The sequence below is a fragment of the Coenobita brevimanus genome, chromosome 60 (assembly GCF_032717465.1).
Source record: "Coenobita brevimanus isolate Jiangsu-jjx chromosome 60, ASM3271746v2, whole genome shotgun sequence".
In the NCBI taxonomy this organism is placed as follows: Eukaryota; Metazoa; Arthropoda; class Malacostraca; order Decapoda; family Coenobitidae; genus Coenobita; species Coenobita brevimanus.
Window position 1 is genome coordinate 5541520 of NC_137013.1, and position 19617 is coordinate 5561136.

At 38.7% G+C, this 19617-nt stretch overlaps 1 protein-coding gene across 1 annotated transcript in view; it reads right to left on the reverse strand.

Moving 5' to 3' along the window:
- LOC145403139 (putative neural-cadherin 2) overlaps positions 1 to 19617 on the reverse strand; it is a 180275-nt gene that overhangs the window by 146840 nt on the left and 13818 nt on the right. Inside the window, exon 2 of the mRNA XM_080274964.1 lies at positions 16980 to 17099. Coding sequence (XP_080131090.1) covers positions 16980 to 17099 — 120 coding nt within the window. The remainder of the gene's footprint in view (positions 1 to 16979; positions 17100 to 19617) is intronic.

Consider the following 19617-nt stretch of genomic DNA (forward strand, 5'->3'; position numbering starts at 1 on the left):
TTGTTGTTGTTGTTGCAAAATAATCCTGTAGGGCATCATGTGTAAGGGTGAGTTGTAGTGTACGAGTAAAATTAAACAAGATTCATGGCATATTGACTGTCGCTAGTTTATTGGACAGCGAGATACATTGGCTTTACCGTGGATGAAATAGTATGTCCCCTGAATGCTGCCCTAACAGGATTTACCAGAATATATTGTACTGCCCGTTAGCTTAACAGTGAAAAACGTTATCGCTGTGACTCTTCCCTTACCCTCAACACAGCTCAATCCTTCTTCATCTCTCATTATCCCATGACCTTTTTCCCACTCCACCGAGAACTGTGGGTGGGTCAGGCACGACTGGTTTCTAGGAGGAGGAGGAAGAGGAGAAGGAGGGTTGTTCTAACGAAAATCGTTGCTTAACAACTGGAAAGAAAATTATTTTAGGGCTAACTCTCCTATGTTACGGGAATCGTTTTGGGGCCACCTACATTAGTGTGATGTTATTTGTTTGCTGTGAGCCTGAAGGTTTCATGGAGTGTCCTGCTGTAGAGTGGGGGTGCACAAATTAACTGTGGCTATTCGCGTGATTTGCCTTAGAAAGGTTTTATTACTTTCCTTTCTAAATCAGTTTCCAAAGCTGAGGTGCCCAGAACCGTTTCCGTGCATTCATTAACCTTTCTCAAATGCTGACTCTGCCTGCACCCGACTCACTCTCGTGGATTACAGCCCTCATGAATATGTGTGTGTGTGTGTGTGTGTGTGTGTGTGTGTGTGTGTGTGTGCTGGGAGGTGGGGGTTCACCACATCCACCTCTTTTTAACCAGGGTGGAGCCAAATGCTTTTCGTTTCTTTAACTCTTCTCCTCCCACTGAATCCACTCACCCTCTCTCTTTGCTGTACATCTCTCTATTTCTACAAGTGCTGTTACACTGTTCATTATAATTCTGAACTCTCGGCCCATATCACTCCCCAATACAGAAGGAACCAGCCACGATCTAACTACTCACTCTTCTCTCTTCCGCCCAACTCTCATCTCTCTTCTGTTCTACTCTCATCTCTTCTCCGTCCAACTCTCATCTCTTTTCTGTCCAACTCTCACCTCTATTCTGTGTAACTTTCACCTCTTTTCTGTCCAACTCTCACCTCTTTTCTGTCCAACTCCCACCTCTATTCTGTGTAACTTTCATCTCTTTTCTGTTCGACCCTCATCTTTTCTCTGTCCGACCCTCATCTTTTCTCTGTCCGACCCTCATCTCTTCTCTGTCCGACCCTCATCTCTTCTCTGTCCAACTCTCATCTCTCTTCTGTCCGACTCTCATCTGTTTTCTGTTCAACTCTTATCTCTTTCTGTCCAACTCTCATCTCATTTCTGTCCAACTCTCATCTCATTTCTGTCCAACTCTCACCTCTTTTCTGTTCAACTCTCATCTCTTTTCTGTCCGACTCTCATCTATTTTCTGTAAAACTCTTGTCTCTTTCTGTCCAACCCTCATCTCATTTCTGTCCAACTCTCACTCATTTCTGTCCAACCCTCGTCTCATTTCTGTCCAACTCTCATCTCTTTTCTGTGCAACTCTCACCTGTTTTCTGTGCAACTCTCATCTCTTTCTGTCCAACTCTCATCTCATTTCTGTCCAACTCTCACCTCTTTTCTGTCCAACTCTCATCTCTTTTCTGTCCAACTCTCATCTCATTTCTGTCCAACTCTCATCTCTTTTCTGTCCAACTCTCATCTCTTTTCTGTCCAACTCTCATCTCTTTTCTGTCCAACTCTCATCTCTTTTCTGTCCAACTCTCATCTCTTTTCTGTCCAACTCTCATCTCTTTTCTGTCCAACTCTCATCTCTTTTCTGTCCAACTCTCACCTGTTTTCTGTGCAACTCTCATCTCTTTTCTGTCCAACTCTCATAATTTTTGTGTCCAACTCTCATCTCTTTTCCGTTCAACCCTTACCCTTTATCTGCTCAAATCTCACCCTCTCTCTCTTCAACTCAGACCTATCTTCTCTCCACCACTCCAAAGAAAGAGTTAACGAGTACTCCCTAATATTCATGTACGCACCTCGTATGGTCTGATGCTGTTTTCATAAGTCTGCATCATCCACTGTGTATGTCCTCCAGCTTTTTAAATAGTCCAGGCATCAGGACTGGAACGAACTTTTAGCTTGTCGTTGTTTTATTCGTGTTGCAGTGGAAGGGACAACTGTTGCAGAAATCCAATCTTTGGTTAGATAAACTAATTGACAGATGGACAAAAACAACTGAATGAATAAATAAATTGTTGACATCTTCTAATTGTATCAAATGATTAAAGATGTAAAAAACTAGAGCTGCAACATTTGGTATGACTCCAAATGTTTTTGGGTGTCCAAGTTACACACACACACACACACACACATTTACTGTATATATATATATATATATATATATATATATATATATATATATATATATATATATATATATATATATATATATATATATATATATATATATATATATATATATATATATATATATATATATATATAGAGAGAGAGAGAGAGAGAGAGAGAGAGAGAGAGAGAGAGAGAGAGAGAGAGAGAGAGAGATAGTTAAAATGATAGATAGGTAGGTAGAAAGATAAATAGGTAATGTATATAGACATATATAGATAGACCGATAGATAGATAGATAGATAAATAGAGAGAGAGAGAGAGAGAGAGAGAGAGAGAGAGAGAGAGAGAGAGAGAGAGAGAGAGAGTGATATTAATGCGATTCCATTACTTCCATCAACAAAACTACATCAGGCAGCGGGAGAGGAAAAACAAGATTAACAGATCACTCACACGCACAGAGAGAGAGAGAGAGAGAGAGAGAGAGAGAGAGGAGGGGAAGGAAAGAGCAGGCATATTTACACGGGCGATACTGATTGATGGAAGTGTGATAGGGAAGGGAGGAAGAAATGATGATGGTGATGGAATTGGAGGTAATGGGTCGAGGAGGGGACGCGTTAAAACAAGGTAAGGTATCAATTTTCGCACAGTTTGCCATTTTGATGAGAAGATGGGTAGTTGATGGGGAAGATATGGAAGACAGTGGATGGGATGAGATGATGTGGAGGAGGAGGAGGAAGAGGATTTGGGTAATAATAATAATAATAATAATAATAATAATTATTATTATTATTATTATTATTATTATTATTTATTATTATTATTATTATTATTATTATTATTATTATTATTATTTATTTATTATTATTATTATTATTATTATTATTATTATTATCATTATTTATAGCAATAATAAGTTAAAATTACCTCCGCCAACGAAGTTGGAGTAGATTATGTATTCACCTATGTTTGTTTGTTTGTTTTTCCACACGATATCTCCTAACGTTCTCAATGAATTTCAATGAAAATTTGTGAAAGAGAAGGCCATGGGCCAAGAAATGACTGATTAAATTTAGAGGATGATCCAGAGCCGAATCCGGATTATCCAGTAAACAATTTATAAATTATTATTATTATCATTATTATTATTATTATTATTATTATTATTATTATTATTATCAACAGCAGTAAAAGCAGCAGTAACAGTAAATTATTATTATTATTATTATTATTACCCTCTTTGTTTCTGAGTTCCGCCCACGGAAATAACTGTAAGAAATAAACTTTGGGTATGATAATGATGCTGATTCACACCGTCGTTTACCTTATGAAGTACCTTGGCAATTTCATCAACTCCAGCACTTAGAGAGAGGAACGGTTTCCATTTAATTCTCGCACGTTTTTGTGTGGAGAGAACGGAGACTGAGAGACTGACTAGGAGAGTACATATGAGTCAAATGGAAGGAGAGGGGGAGAGGAGAATGAGGATGAGATGGAAGGATGTGGAGGAGAGGTATATGAGTGAGGGGGATATGAGCTGGAGGGATGTCAGATTTAGAAGGACAGGGTGACATGGAGATATATGATATGTGGCCACCTTATAAACAGTCTCGTAGGCCAGTATTCTCACCGATTAAAGAAGCTCCCCAACACCTCTTCCTAAGCAATTTGTTTTGCTTATTATACAGTACCATAGCCTTTTGTGATGATTAAATGATTCTGTTATCGCCATATCTGCCTAAATAAGGCACAAGGACAGATGTCGTGTCCTGAAATTTGATGAAAACATCCGCTGAAAGGTTAAAGTTTTGGTGCGTTCTGCTTTGCAAAATTGCGTCACACGGACGGTTGGTAGCACTGACCAAAGTCTAGTGAGATACATGAGTTGCCATTTGCTGCAGGTGGCGAGCCTGTGGATGCCAGTATATTTTTCATAACTAAGCGAAATAAATACATACTCGTGTAGTTGTGTTTTTCCCACTGCTAATTATACTTGATATAAATAAGATTTTTTTTTTTTTTTTTTTTTATGTTAGGAACTCCAGTTCAATTATCTAAAGACATGGACAGTTTTTGGTTCTCTTTCTATATTAATTTAACTTCTGCTTAACTTAAGTTGGTAATTATAAGCTGCGACTGTCATTATCTGTCATCAAACAACGTTGTTACATGAGGATAGAGTTAGTGCATATGAGAATAGATATATTGTATAATGACAATCGAATGTTTTATGAGTGGTGAAATGAATCTCACAGGCTGGAGTTCGAACACATAGGCTAACCCAAAAGGCCGACATCTACACACAACTATTCGTGTGCGTCATTCTAGGTTTAATTCATCTCTTACGAAATAATCACTGCTTACAGGTGCTACCTTCCATCATGGTGATTATTTCCTGGTCCTGTATTGGCGACCTGAACGATGACCGCTGCCAGTTGTGCCTTCCTCCTGAAAGCGCCTGATCCACTTTTCTGCAGTTCTGCTTACACCGAATGTTTGAACCATCTGATTGGGATTCGTTCCTCCTAAATAAAGGCATATCATGTCTTCTCTCATCTACCCAGTAGTTGGACGCATGCTGTTTTGCCCTCACCATAGCAAGGTATAAATACTAGGTCTGCCTTAAGTTTTGTAATAAGTAACGGACAAGAAGAATATGGTTCACATTTCGTCCCTCGGACGCAGCAGCTCTCGTAATAAGCTGTTGAGACTTCGGATTTCCTGGGTTCGTTTATACTGTCATCTCATCATCAGCAGGTATGAAGTTTGGGGAGAGTCAGGCTAGCCAACCACGAATATGTAGCTGTGGTAAAGCGCACATAATGGTTCACGTTACATTTACTCTTCAGACAAAACAGGGACATAATTTTTGTCTTTCACTGTACAAATTGATATAACTGGCCGGATCCAAAAATAAATCGCTAAGGAAGAGGTGCTAGGGAGCCTCCTCACCGAACGAGAATACTGGCCACAGACTCCTTAAAGCCTCCCCAAAAGTGGAACAACTTTCCCGGAACAAGAGGCTCTCCCTGCACTCGCTGCTCCCAAGGCACACCCACCGCATCAGCAAGGCTCTTGAAGTTGGTGAAGTTGTTAAAGTGATGCTGCTTCTCCCCTCGCCTGATCTCCCTTGCTGGCGGGCACGATCCTGGATTTAGTGTGGAAATACGTGTTTCTAGGTGGCTCATTCCTAGGGACTTCTGAGATTTCGTAACACCCCTTCCTTAGCGATTTATTCGTCAAATTACGTATCAATATTTTCTTGTAAGACACTGATGATAATTCTGTCAATATTTAACCGATATAAGCAACATAAAAGAGATTGTCAAGGTGTAATAAAGAAGCTCTATCGCTAAGCTGCTACGAAACTCCCCTATAATCAGGCGTTGGTGGCATAGGAAACTTTGTATTGCCACTTCTTAAGCGATTTATTTGCCTTATCGCACATTTTTCATAACGTTACCTAGAGAAGCTGTGTTTGTACCAGAATGCATACCTAATGTGAAGGTGTAATAATCATGTAAAATAAATCACTTAGAAAAAGGTGGTACGAAACCTGCTATGCTGCTTAGAATACGGCCCTACTATAGATCTCTAGCAAGATTTAAAACGGTACCAACCTTTCCTAAATTACCTCCATTGGAGGGTCAGCAAGAACATGTATATAACTCTGTGAGGTGACATTCCGAATCTGGACCGAGTTACACAAACACACTTACGATCAATTCCCTGTCTTAACTCAGGTTTTGAACTGCAGGAAGGACATGGAGGCTGTCGAATCATCCCCTGTTCTAACTTCATAAATAATTCTTAGCTGCGAGACAAAATTACTGCAGGTGATAACTCGTTTCTGCAGGAAGATCAGGGAAAGGAGTGAAAAATCTTCCCTTGTCTAGTTATTCCTGTAAAAAGATATCTAAGTTACGATTTACGACAGGGAATCGATCATAACTACGTCTGATATTTACTCGGAAAGCGCACCGTATCTATAATCGTTTTTCCTTAACTTGGAATTATTGTTAATTTACAGCATATTTCACGTAACTTGACAACAAACTAATGCTGTGGCTCTACATCCTTTCCTCCTCGTTTCTTCATGACTTGCAGCATATTCTAGCGTTAAGGTCTTGTTACAACTCAGTATAATAGATGGAAACATGACAATTTTAGGCCAAATTAGAGCAAAAGGGGCATAGCTGCTGAATAGTGTCTCATTGAATAATAACGTAATAATAAAAGTCGATGCATTTTTCCGTCAACCTGGTATTTGTTAAAAGGTAATTTTTAAAAGAATTATATTTATCTGACGTGAGGCTGTCTGTGGCAACTCGTATGTAAAATCGTCTGGGAGAGGCAAGTATGGAGGAGTTAGAATTTCGGTCGTCGTCAGAAGATGAATAATGTAGAACGAGAGACCTATCCTTGACGAGTAAAACCGTCTGGAGATAGGCTGAATATACGCGAGAGAGAGAGAGAGAGAGAGAGAGAGAGAGAGAGAGAGAGAGAGAGAGAGAGAGAGAGAGAGAGAGAGAGAGAGAGAGAGCAACTGTCATCAACCTGAGTGGTCAAAACTGACACTCTCTGATATGGCGATCTAGTATGTCCGCAGCCTATATCGATTTTTGAGTCATATTTTTGGTGGCAATATAAGCTTCGAAACACCCTTTTCTCAGCGAAATATATGCCTGTCGCACGTGGATAATATTTAACTTATTATTATATTTTTCGTATCGACATAGTTTGCCAAAGTAACGTAAAGAGGATGAAACAACTCAAGGTAAATGCAAAGAAAAACGCCAAGGAGAGACCGAAGATGAGATGGAAGAATGAGGTGGGTAGGAATGTGGGTGAAAGAGTGTGAGTTGGGGATAGGAGAGCCTGATGGAGATAGGAATGACATGGAGACGTTTCGTTTGTGACGTGCCTATCCCTTCCGAGATTAAGTAGTCAGGTTACAAAATAGAATGAGAGCTAGACAGACTGACAGACATAAAAAAAACAGATGGACAGACAGATAAAGATTAAGTCGTCAGGTTATAAACAGACTGACAGATAGACAGACTGACTGACAGATAAACAGACGGATAGACAGATAAGCATATAGACAGAAAGACACGCAGAGAAACAGAGATCGATAAAAAAAAGTAGATAGACAGAAATATGGATAGAATTCGTGGGTCGTATTGAGAAAGGCTTCAAAACAAGTCTCCATGACAGTTCACATTAACCAGAAAGTTTGTTTTTTCATTCTTTCACATAAACATCCACTTAATTTATTTTCTTGAAGTGTCTGGTTGTTGTTCGAGTAATAAAAAAATTAAAATAAAAATCCTGTGCAAAAATTAGCTTACGAGTGTTCATGTATCCCCTTCTCAAAACATCCATATTTCCACAGCACCGAAATTTTCATCATGAAAGTCTTCGTTCTGTATTTTTCCTGAAAATATTAAGTAAAGATGAAGAGTAAGGCCCTTACTATCGTCGACTGAGAAGCTCCCTAACACCTTCCCTAGGCGATTTGTTTTGTTTACTACACCAAACTGTCGTCTTCTGTGTTACATAAATTCTTGTGGTACTGCCATTCGTTGCATAACGTACAAAGGCATTTTAACCAGTCATATCCAAAAACAAATCGCTAAGAAAGAGGTGTTACGGAGCTTCCTTAACCGACGGGAATTTGAGCCTAGTGTCTGGGAGCATCTCTATCTTCTGTCTCTGTCTGTCTGTCTGTTTGTCTGTCTGTTTAAATGATAAAGGAAACTTACTCTCTGTCCTTTGGCTAGAAATGAGAAATATGAAAGGCGCTGCACTGAGAATTGTCGGAGATCTTTTGCATATAACTGTACGAAAAGAAAATTTGTATAAACCAACTGTCTTATGCCTGATTAGAGGTCAGAATAGTTTACAAATATGACCCTTGGATTCCTATCGCGTCAAAATGGGGCGAGAACACAGCAGTTAAGTCGAAGGTATTTTTAAGAGACGACCCTAAAGTTGTCATTCAATGAGTTTAAATCTAGGAGGCATGGAGGCTTTGATGCACCTTTTCTTTAGCGATTTATTTAGTACAGTACACCTTGAGGCTCACTTGTATGTTACTTTATGTCGTTTTGATATCGACAAAATTGGATCTGTAGAGCAGAGGAGATTATTAAGTTGCATTGTGCCGGGTAAGTCGCTAACCAAGAGATGTTATAAAATCCCCAAAGCCATCAATGACAAGGCTCCCAGACTCCACCGAGGAAGAGCTATTCTTTCTCTCCCTCGCTGGACCAGGAGCGGGAAGGACATGAGGACGTGACTGCTTAGTGAGGGTGGTCAAGTTAATTTTGTCAGACTTGTCAGGCTTTTGTTTTGGCCGCACTGACTGCGAAGGAGCAGCAGCAGCCTGAGAGTAGGAAGTAGCAACTGGGATATCCGTAAGAGAGTTGGAACGTACAGGATAGGAAGTAAAAACCACCACCATCATCATCACCACAACCACCGTCATCATCATCACTACCACCACCATCACCATCATCATAACAACCACCACAATCACCACCACCATCATCATAACTACCACCACAATCACCACCACCACCATCATCATCACCATCACCATCACCATCATCATCATCATCACCATCATCATCATCATCACCATCATCATCATCACCACCACCACCACCACCATCATCATCATCATCATCATCATCATCATCATCATCATCATCACCACCACCACCACCACCATCATCATAACTACCACCACCACCACCATCATCATCATCAGCGCACATCTAACCAAGAGCATAACGGTCCTCAACCCCCCTCCCCCCTCCCTCTGAATAACATAGAGACAGCAAATCAGATCAGATCAGAATTTCGTCGCAGCAAATGCCTTTTCAACAGCGCTTCCTATTTCTGTCTTCTATTTTGTTGTTGTTGTTATTGTCTTTATTGCTTTCTTTTTAACCATACTTATTTTTGTCTTCTAATTTGTTTCTTTAATAATTTTTTCTCTTTTCTTTTCCACATATTATATTGGACTTCCCTCTTCTCTCCCAGATTTTCCTTCTGAAATAAAATATTGGCCAAATAATTCAATCTCCCTTTCATTACGCGGCTGTTGTAGTCCTATAGCTTTTATCCATTCATTAATAATTTTCGGACATCTTAACGTAAAATATTTTAAGTTTTCATATGCATGTCCACATAATTTGCAGGCTGCTTCCCCATCAGTATGTCTTTTCATGTCATTTAATAGTAAGGTCCCACTTCTAGCCTCATACAGCAAGTCGATGGTGGTCTATTGTCGTATATATGTTCCTCTAATTTCTTTTTTCATCTTTTATATATTTCTAAACTCGACTTACTATTAACTTCTCCATTTTTCTTCATCCCACGTCCATGTTTTCTCTTTAATGTCTTTTTTCTCCATTCTACTCAGCTCCACCTGGTTTAGTTTCATATCGCTCATGTATGCTTTTGTAAGCCACATCTACCTATTACTGACATCCTCAATCATTTCTCTTAAAATCTCTTTCAGTAAGTCCTTTTCACCTTCTTCTAAATTTTTCAAATATTGTCAACTCCCATTTATTTTTCTAGTCTCTATTAATGAAGCTCTTAATTCAACTCGCAGTGTACATTCTGGTGCTCTTTTTGTTCCTCCCATTATCCGCCCGAACACTCAATTTTCTTTTCTTTGTAACATTTGTATCTCTGTATCCGTCATATTTATTATATTGCTTCCATAAAGTACTGCTGATATTACCATATTTTTCCAGTAGGTCTTATAAATTATTGTTTTATTATAGCTCTTGGAAAGTATTATTCGCTAATTTACGGGTCTTTTTGATAATTTCATTTTTTTGGTATTTAAATAAATTCCTTTTGCTTTCTAAATAAATCCCCAAGTATTTTATTTTATCTGTCACTTTCATTCCTTCTATCAAATCATGCTGTTCTCTCATGTTTCATATTAAGGTATTACTCTTTTCCTTGTTTCTCTCCAAACCACACTTTTTACTTATGGTATTAGTATTTTCAAATTTGTTTTCGCATCCTCGACATTTTCAGCTAGAATCAAACCATCATCCGCAAAAAAAAGAAAAAAGAAAAAAAGAATTTTCAAATTAAACTCATTGTTCTTGAAGGCTTTTCCTTTTCTTTCTATTTCTCTTATCATTATGTACGTTTTTAGTTTAATCAATGTAGCAGAGCCTGTGCACCGTTGACGTATTCCATTAGTCACTTCAATTTTTTCCCTTTTGTCTCCGTCTAATTCTGTACCATCACCTTCATATATATTTGCCACTACGTCAATTATCTTTGGATGTGTTTTGTATTCTTTAAAGCACTGATTAATTTCTCTTTTAATAAAATCGTAAGCCTTGCTAAAATCTACTGATATAACTACCAATGGTTGTTTCCCTCTATAACTTTCTTCTATACAATATTGCAAAATCAATAAATTGTCCTCTGCTTTTCCTGCTTTAATAAATCCTGCGTGCGTTTCTCTCATTTCATAATTTCTTTTGAGATGGCTTTCTACTTCTCCCTGCATTTTGTTCATGAATAATACAAAAGATATTCTCGTTAGCGCCAGGGGTCTAAAATTCTTGCACTGATGTTTTTTTTAGTTTTCGGTATCATCCTTCTTTCTGACATCTTCCACCCTTCTGATCTTTCTTCTTTTTTTTCAGTTCTTCTCTAAGGCATTCTGCAATTTTTCACACATATTTCATTTTTTGGCCATTGCTTAATACAATTCTGGTTTCAATCCATCCGATCCTGCTGCTTTTCTTTTTTTCAACATTATCGTATGCTCTTTGACTTTTCCTATTTTTATTTCTGGGCATTTCAATGTTTTTTTTTTTTTTTCTGTATGTATTATCATGTCAAAATGCTCTTGTACCTTTTCTGTAAACTGGTAATCTTCATTTTGTTTTATGTCATCTTCTATCATTACTTTCTCCCTATAGTTTGTCTGTTCATCTTTATTCCATACCTATCTAAAAATATTTGGGTGTTTCTGATATATCTTTTCCACACCTCTACCAGTTCCTTTCTTGTTTAGTCGTCATTTTTCGATTTCCCTTCTTTATCATATATCTTGACTGTTTATACTTTTTTTATCACTTTTCCTCTCAATTTGTCAATAGTTTCCAATATCTTTTAATTTTTGTTTTCTTTGATTTCTTTTGGTATTTTGTTTTCATGTTTTGACATTTCCTCCCTAATTATCACTTGCACTTTTTCTTTTGTTCTTTGTAATATAATTATGTTCATTCTATCTCTTTCGTCTTCATCTTGCCCTTTCTGTTAAACTGTTTTCTTTATTTCCCTTCATATTTCATCAGTCGTCCATGGAGGCTGTATCTGTTTATTTACCATGTCATCAACAACTTTTCTTTTGTATTTTCTTTTTAATGTTATTTCCGCAACCTCACTTTTTTTTATTTAATTCGCCTATATTTGCCATACCTTTTCTTAATTTGTCATCGAGTTTCTCTGTGAACACCTTTAATGATTCCTGATCTGTTTTATAACATACCCTTTCTTTCCACCTTCCTTTCTCAAAATTTGGTTTTTCTATCTTTATCTTCAATAATAGTTGTAATAGATTATGGTCAGGTAAGTCCACTACCTCCGTTTCTTCAGCTATTTCAATTTCTTTAAACAATGCATACATTGTGTTGTTTACTAATACATAGTCTATCACGCTCCTTTGTGATCCTCTACTCCACGTCGTTTAACCTTTACATTTTTCGTCACAGTTTAGAATTGTCAGTCTATATTCACTCACCCATTCTAATATCATATTTCCGTTTGTATCAATTTCCTGTTGCCTAAGAATTCCTGTGTGTCCATTATAATCTCCTAATACTATCAATGCCTCGTTCTCATCCGCATTTTCCACTTTATTTTCTACTTCTCTCCTCATTTCTCCATGTTTTGTTTTATCTTCGTTTGTATTTGTTACAGAAAAAACAACCATTATCAACCTTATTTTTACTGCTCCTATTTTACCTTTTATATCTAGGACATCGTTACTTTTTTATTCCACCTCAGTAAATTCAATCATATTGTTTTTCCTAAATATTACCATCAGTCCAACTCCTTTCTTTACATTCTTTTCTCATCTTTTGCTACTTTCTGAAGATTTTCATTTATTAATATTTTGCCAATTTTTTCCCGTGTTTCAGTTAAACACAAAATATATTGATTTTCCACTAATGGTTCTAATTCTACTAATTTCCTTATCCTTTTGTAAGCCCTTGCATATTTATTAATTTTATTTTTGTCATTTTCTTCACTATGATCTTTAAATGTGTTTTTTGTCCTTACTTTTTCCTTTTTACCCTGTCTGTTCTGTACAATTTTCTGTTTTTTATATACCATCCACCTTCTTCTTGCCTTCTCTTTCTAACAGTTCAATCCATACTTTCTTCCCTTCCTCCTGTTCTTTGTCAAATCTTTTAATTCCCATACCTTTCTTCACTGGGTCTTCTTCATTCTTCAGTTTCTTAGCATTTTCCAGTATGTTCCATTTTTCTTCTTCATCTAATATCGCTAGTGTTGGTCGATCCTTTCCATCCGGCCTCTTTTTTCCCATTCTTACTACTTTTTCTATTTTATATTCTTTTACTCCTAGTGAATTTTCAGAGATCACTACATCTATTCAAATCCACATCAATTCTTTCCTTGGCATTTGATTCTGGTAATCTGTATATTACTCTGTTCTTTTTCTTCTTCTTCACTCTCGCTTTCCTCTCTCCTATCTCCTCCATTACCATCTCTGTTGTTTTCTGTACTATATCCACCTGCATTTTATCCATTACCTGATCTGTTGTTTCCAGCATCACCTCTGACTTTATTTCTCTTACAGTTTCCTTCTTTATGCTTTCCCTCAGGCTATCAATCTTCTCTTCAAAGTCTTTCATTTGTTGCTTTAAAAATGTATTGAAGTAAAAATGTATTGAAGTAATTTCTAAGGTCATCTAGCTTCTTTTCAAAGCTAATTACTTTATGTCAGTTTCCTCTTACTTTTGTCTTGCAAGTACTGCAGGACCACAGGGCTCCTTCCTCCTTATAAACATCACACGTTTAAGAACTGGCTATATCACAGCCACAATGGTACCACCAGTTATGTCCATCGAACTGCAAGGCTTTATCTCCATTTGTCACCCTCTTTTCGTATTTTCCACAGATGTCATTTCTTCTTTCTTCTTTTGAGTTGTTGTCTGCCATTTTCTTCACTAATATGTGTGATTTCAGGACCTGGAATATATTTCAGCACAGCAACAACAATACCTGCGGCTGGAGACAGTTTCATTGAAAACGCTGAGAAGATAATTTTTTGTTACTGTCTCATTATTAAAAAAAAAAAAAAAAAAACTACTTAAAACATAGCATTCTGCGTATGAAAGGCACCAGTTCACTATGTCACATCACTATTGTATGTGAATTTTCATGACTATGGTGAACACTTTTTGATTTGTGGCTTGAGATTACTTGCTGAGGTTGCGTTGAAATGTTTCTTTTTGTTTTTTTTATAAAAAAATTTTTAAACACAGCATTCTATCAAAATTCACCAGTTCACTATAAGACACACAACTATGTGAAATTTCATGACAAAAATCTCTACGCCCAGCTGCCCAGCTTTACAGATGACACCAGTGATAACAATACCTTCTTCTGACTTTCTCAGGTGAAGGGTAAAAACATAACGATCGACATCATAAAGACAGACAGATGTAGACAGTTATAGAGCCAGATATCGATATAAATATTATTGATGTACAAATATAGACAGCCATGATGACAGACCGAGACATAGGAAGATAGGTGGAAGTTGATGGAGAGACGGATAAGGCTAGACAGACAAACATCGATTGACGAACATAAAGATATGGACATAAATAAGGATAGTGAAATATACATCTTTACTTTTGCTATCTGGGGGAGTTGATCAAAAGTCATATTCCACAAACTGAGACGGCAGTAAGACCACGGACTCCTCAGCTAAATCAAACCTCAGGGAAAGGGTTGTCTCTATTGGCCAGAGTAACATTAAAAATAAGTTAAATGACTGAAAAGAGTGTGTGTGTGTGTGTGTGTGTGTGTGTGTGTGTGTGTATGCAATGAAATGCCGCAATGAGATGTGTGGGCTGAAACAACCACATATTGAAAGAAATAGGCTTACAGTAGATTAATGCCTATTGATTGTACGAGTCATGAAGGCAGACACTAATTTTATGCTAAGTTCCAGTCTTCCCCTAGAACACGGCCGGAAAAGTTGATGTTACAGTTATCCATTTGTACTGCGAAGTGAACAGGGACAAGACGAGAAATGAACTGTACCCAAAAGAAAGACTACACCGGGAATAAAACTCGGGTTGTTTCGTTTGCGAGGCGGATGCGCTAACCAGGATACTACCGCCTGCCTGAGCTGAGTAGGATGGATATAACAACGAATCATCTGTGCATGGGATGTGATTCTCTCTCTCTCTCTCTCTCTCTCTCTCTCTCTCTCCCTCTTGCCTAACGCCACATTCTGTGAGGGCTGGTATGTACCCCTTTACCTACGCCACATCACCATCTGTCACATACACTCCCTCCATCACACATACTCCCTCCCTCACATACACTCTCTCCCTCACATACACTCCCCTTCCCTCACAAACGCTCCCTCCTATACTCCCTCACATACACTCACTCCCATACTCCCTCCCCTCACATACCCTCCCTCCCTCAAATGCACTCCCTCCCTCACATACATTCCTTCCCTCACATTCCCTCCTTGCTTCACATACACTCCCCTTCCTCACATACACTCCCCTTCTCTCACAAACTCTCCCTCCTATACTTCCTCCCCTCACATACCCTCCCTCCCTCACATACTCTCCTTCCCTCACATACTCTCCTTCCCTCACATACTCTTCCTCGTTTACATACTCTCCCTAGCTCACATATTCTCCTTCCTTATCCCTTAACCCGTTTCATATACGTATAGTCACGTATCTACCTTCTTAATTTACTGTCTTGAGTGTGAAAAAGGTAAAGATATTGTTTTTTGTGGACTATTTTGCTACTACTATATGTGTTACTTGTTACTGTAGTATGCTTGTTTAATGTTGTTGTCTGCTTTACTGTTAAAATTTACGTATGTTTGTAATTCGTATCGACAGCATTGCATTACTGTTTATTTGTGGGGGTTTGGTGCTCAGGTGTATAATTTTCCTGTTAATGGGAACCTAGTGATATGCTTTATTGCTTAACCTGTGATTGATGAGTCTCTCTCTCTCTCTCTCTCTCCCCTCAATGTTTGTTTGAACGACAGAACACCAATATCTGTATGGCATATAGGATTTCGGTGATGTAGGAAAGTGTCAGTCCTCGCTTATTGTTTCCGGTCGGGTTCTTTGCCTCCTGCTGTGGCCTGCGTTATTTCATTCCTCTTTCTTTTTCTGTTATTTCTTTACCATCTTTTGTTATTGCTGGTGGTGGTGGCGGTGGTGATGGTGGTGGTGGTGGTGGTGGTGGTGGTGGCGGTGGTGATGGTGGTGGTGGTGGTGGTGGTGACGGTAGGTAGTAGGGCGTAAAGTAGTTTTGTATTGATTGGAGTTGCCTCCACTAACATACACTGAATTTTCCAAGAGAGATTACGTGAATAGAGGAACAGAGAGACTCGGAGATGATGAAACTATATTTATTACTATACTTCATTATTTTCTTTACAGTTTGGTGTTATTGAAAGCAAGATAATTCCTTCAACCCGAGGACGTCCTTCATTCTTGCTTCTTTGGGACCATTTTATTAAGATATGGACAAATCCTCGTTAGGTAACCGGTGGAGCTTTGTTCTAATCCATTAACTGCCAGGCGTCTCTCCCTAACCTGAAGAAAACTCCAATGGTGGCAAAAATAAAATACTAAGCACTTCAATCACAGAGAAAGGGTTAGTGACGTAGACGGTGGTGGCTGGCAGGGATATGAAGTGACTGAGACTGGATTCTTTCTTTTTCTTTCTTACATCTATTTCTGACACTATAAACCAATCAGATTTTAGGGATGAAATAAGTCTCATCACCTGAGTTCTGTTATTTCAAGTACCAAGATCGTGAATTCACTGGACCTTGTTAAGTACCGTATTGCCACGTGCTAGTATGAAAGTAAAGTCGAGGACGGAAGTTCGCCTACTGTAGTACTTCACCCTTTGTATTTCTCACTTTCCTCTGATGGCAAATATTTCTAAGCTGAGAGAGGCTTGGTATGTTCCTCTGCCTATGTATACAAATAATTGCCTCATATTTTACCGCTTCTACTTGTCACTTCCTTCTGCTGATAAATATTCCTAAGCTGAGAGAGGTTCGATATATTTCTATGCCCACAGATGAAACTCTCTGATATGATGCGTCAGAGGGAGAAGTGACGGACATGTAAGTGTGAAGTAAACGTAGTGAAATAGAGGGCCAACTTTCGTCCCCAACTGTGCGATATCATACTCGTTCAAGTCATGTTTGTTGGTTTTGAAGGGCGCAGTGCATATTTTTATAACCGTGCTATGAAAATAAGTGTCTGAATGTAATTTACTTGGAAGGAATAGCAGAGTGAGAATTTGAGATAGTACTGACCTGGTGGATTGACCTTGGCTGCGAGCTGGATGAGGCTGGGTGATCGGGTATTCTCCTTTACAGACACGTGGTACTCCTCTTGTGGAAACTCGACTGGTCCGCTGCCCACTAGTTTGGTCACTGCAAACAGAGAGAAAACAACAGTGATTTTTTTTTCTTACTCTGGACATAGATTATATACACTGTTCTTTATTTTTATTTCTATGTATTTATTTACGTATTTACCAGTTCCAACAGTCCTCCAACGTTGCACACACCTTTGGGGATATTATACTTTGATATATTAGGGACTGGAAATAGGAGACAGCTTGTTCATTGATGCTGACAACACAGCACTGGACAATAATTCATACCGGACAGGAGACAGTGCGGATAATCACAGAGTATTTTGTTGTACAGGGAAATTTACTTACAGAATGCCTTGAGTTGATACTGATGCATTCCAGGTGGATGTGGAAAGTTCGTAACACCTCTTCCTGGGCGATTTAATCTTTACATGACTCCTCAGTATTATCTTGTGTGATAATGATGCAAACTCAGTCTGTATTAGAGTGATATAAATAACGCAGAAGAGAACATTAAAGTGGATTATGCAAAGTAAACCGCTATGAAAGAGGTGCTACGAAGCCTCCTGTCATCTAGAACACAACCATGTCACGCATATATCTCGAGGCGAGGGTAAACCACTACCGACATCTTCTATAACGTTAATCGACAAATTTAATTTTCAGTGGTAACTTCTAACGTGGCTTGTAATTATTTCTTGGTGGCCTTCTGGGAGTGAGTCGTCCTGCAGACAGGGTGTAACGAGAGGGAGGCTGGGGTGGGATTCTCGGAAATATTAAAGATTGATTTCCTATTGTATATTAAATGTGTTTTTTGTACGAAGAATTGGAGCCATGGGGAGATTCTATTCACATGTTTCTGTGTACTCGCGTCCAAAATAATAATAATAATAATAATAATAATAACACCTGGGACAGTTTTTCTCTCGTAACCAGGAACTTTTTGTGACGAAAGAACGAAGGACAGGGAAAGATTCTGCTCTCGTCAATCCTGCAAAAATAAATCCGAGTTACGACAGAGAACCCATCGCAAATGCCTTTATAATCCCACCCCTGTTCAGCATTCTCTATCAGCATGTTTACCTGCCTCACAAGAAGAGGTTGATGAGCGACAAGTACTTTATTCCTACCTTTTCTAGATGTTTTGCTGATGTTGTTTATTTTTTTACATAAACCGTCAGGTCCCTATTACCACCGACCATATAACGTTTATCTGCCTGAAACTATTATCTAAGACATCCTAAGACGTCAAGCGTACATGAGTGCTGAGGGTTTACTTTGTTTTTCTTGTTCTTGGAGAAAACTTTTAAATACACCTTCACCCCACCAATACCACCAATCATTCAACGTCCCTTTTCACAGGGTATATTCTTCTCGCCTTGTATATGGCTCCTTACAGCTCAGTAAAATCGTCTAGAACTGTCCCGATGATGAGAGGGGAAATGGTGGCAATATAAACACTGTCAGTCCCATCCACCACCAATCATTTAACGCCGCTCTTCACAGGGTATACTCCTCTCGCCTTGTATATGGCTCCTTATCAGCTCAGTAAAATCTTCCGGAGCTGTCCAGATGATGAAAGGGGAAATGGTAACAATATAAACACTCAGTCCCACCCACCACCAATCATTTAACTCCCTTCTTCACAGGGTATACTCCTCCCGCTTTTCATATGGCTCTTTATCAGCTCAGTAAAATTGTCCAGAGCTGTCCCGATGATGAGAGGGGAAATGGTGAGAGTATAAACACTCTCAGTCCCACCCACCCCCATCTCAGCATCGTGCCCCCTCTCCCCGCCTACCTAACCCACTTCGTCATCCACATCCACTCACTCAGCCTCCAAGCCTTCGAAGTCCCTGGTGGCCAAAAAATAGTGTTGAAAAAGAAATTGGAAAATATTAATAGAGCATGAGATTGATGGTGGAAAATGGAAACTAAGGAATAGCCTAATTATGGTGATGAAAAGTGTTGTAGGAGTCTATAATTTGCTATCCTTGTCACAGACTGATAGACTGATGAGGAAAGACAGATAGATAGATAGATAGATAGATAGACAGATAGATAGACTGATTGATTGGGTGTGAGTGATACATAGAGATGCAGACAGATGGATAGATAGATAGATACAGTAGATAGATGGACAGAGTGATAGACATACAGAAAAACAGATAGATGGACAGATGGAGAGAGAGAGAGAGAGAGAGAGAGAGAGAGAGAGAGAGGATACTGACACAGACTGAAACAAGTATAGTTCTTTTTGGGAGTCTATCATTCTAAATGGATAGATAGATAGACATAGATAGATAGATAGAGACCGGTAGATAGATAGATAGAAACTGAAATATTTTTTGTGTGTCATTATTTGGTGGTGTCACCGTAGATATATAGAAAAACAGATAAGTAAATAGGTTGGTACACACACACACACACACACACACACACACACACACACACACACACACACACACACAACTTATCTTCCCCCTGGTAGTCTTTTTCTTCTACACATTTGTTCCATCTCTCACTTCCCTTGTTCTGTCTCTGCCATTGATCGGGTGCGTCACTCATTTGCA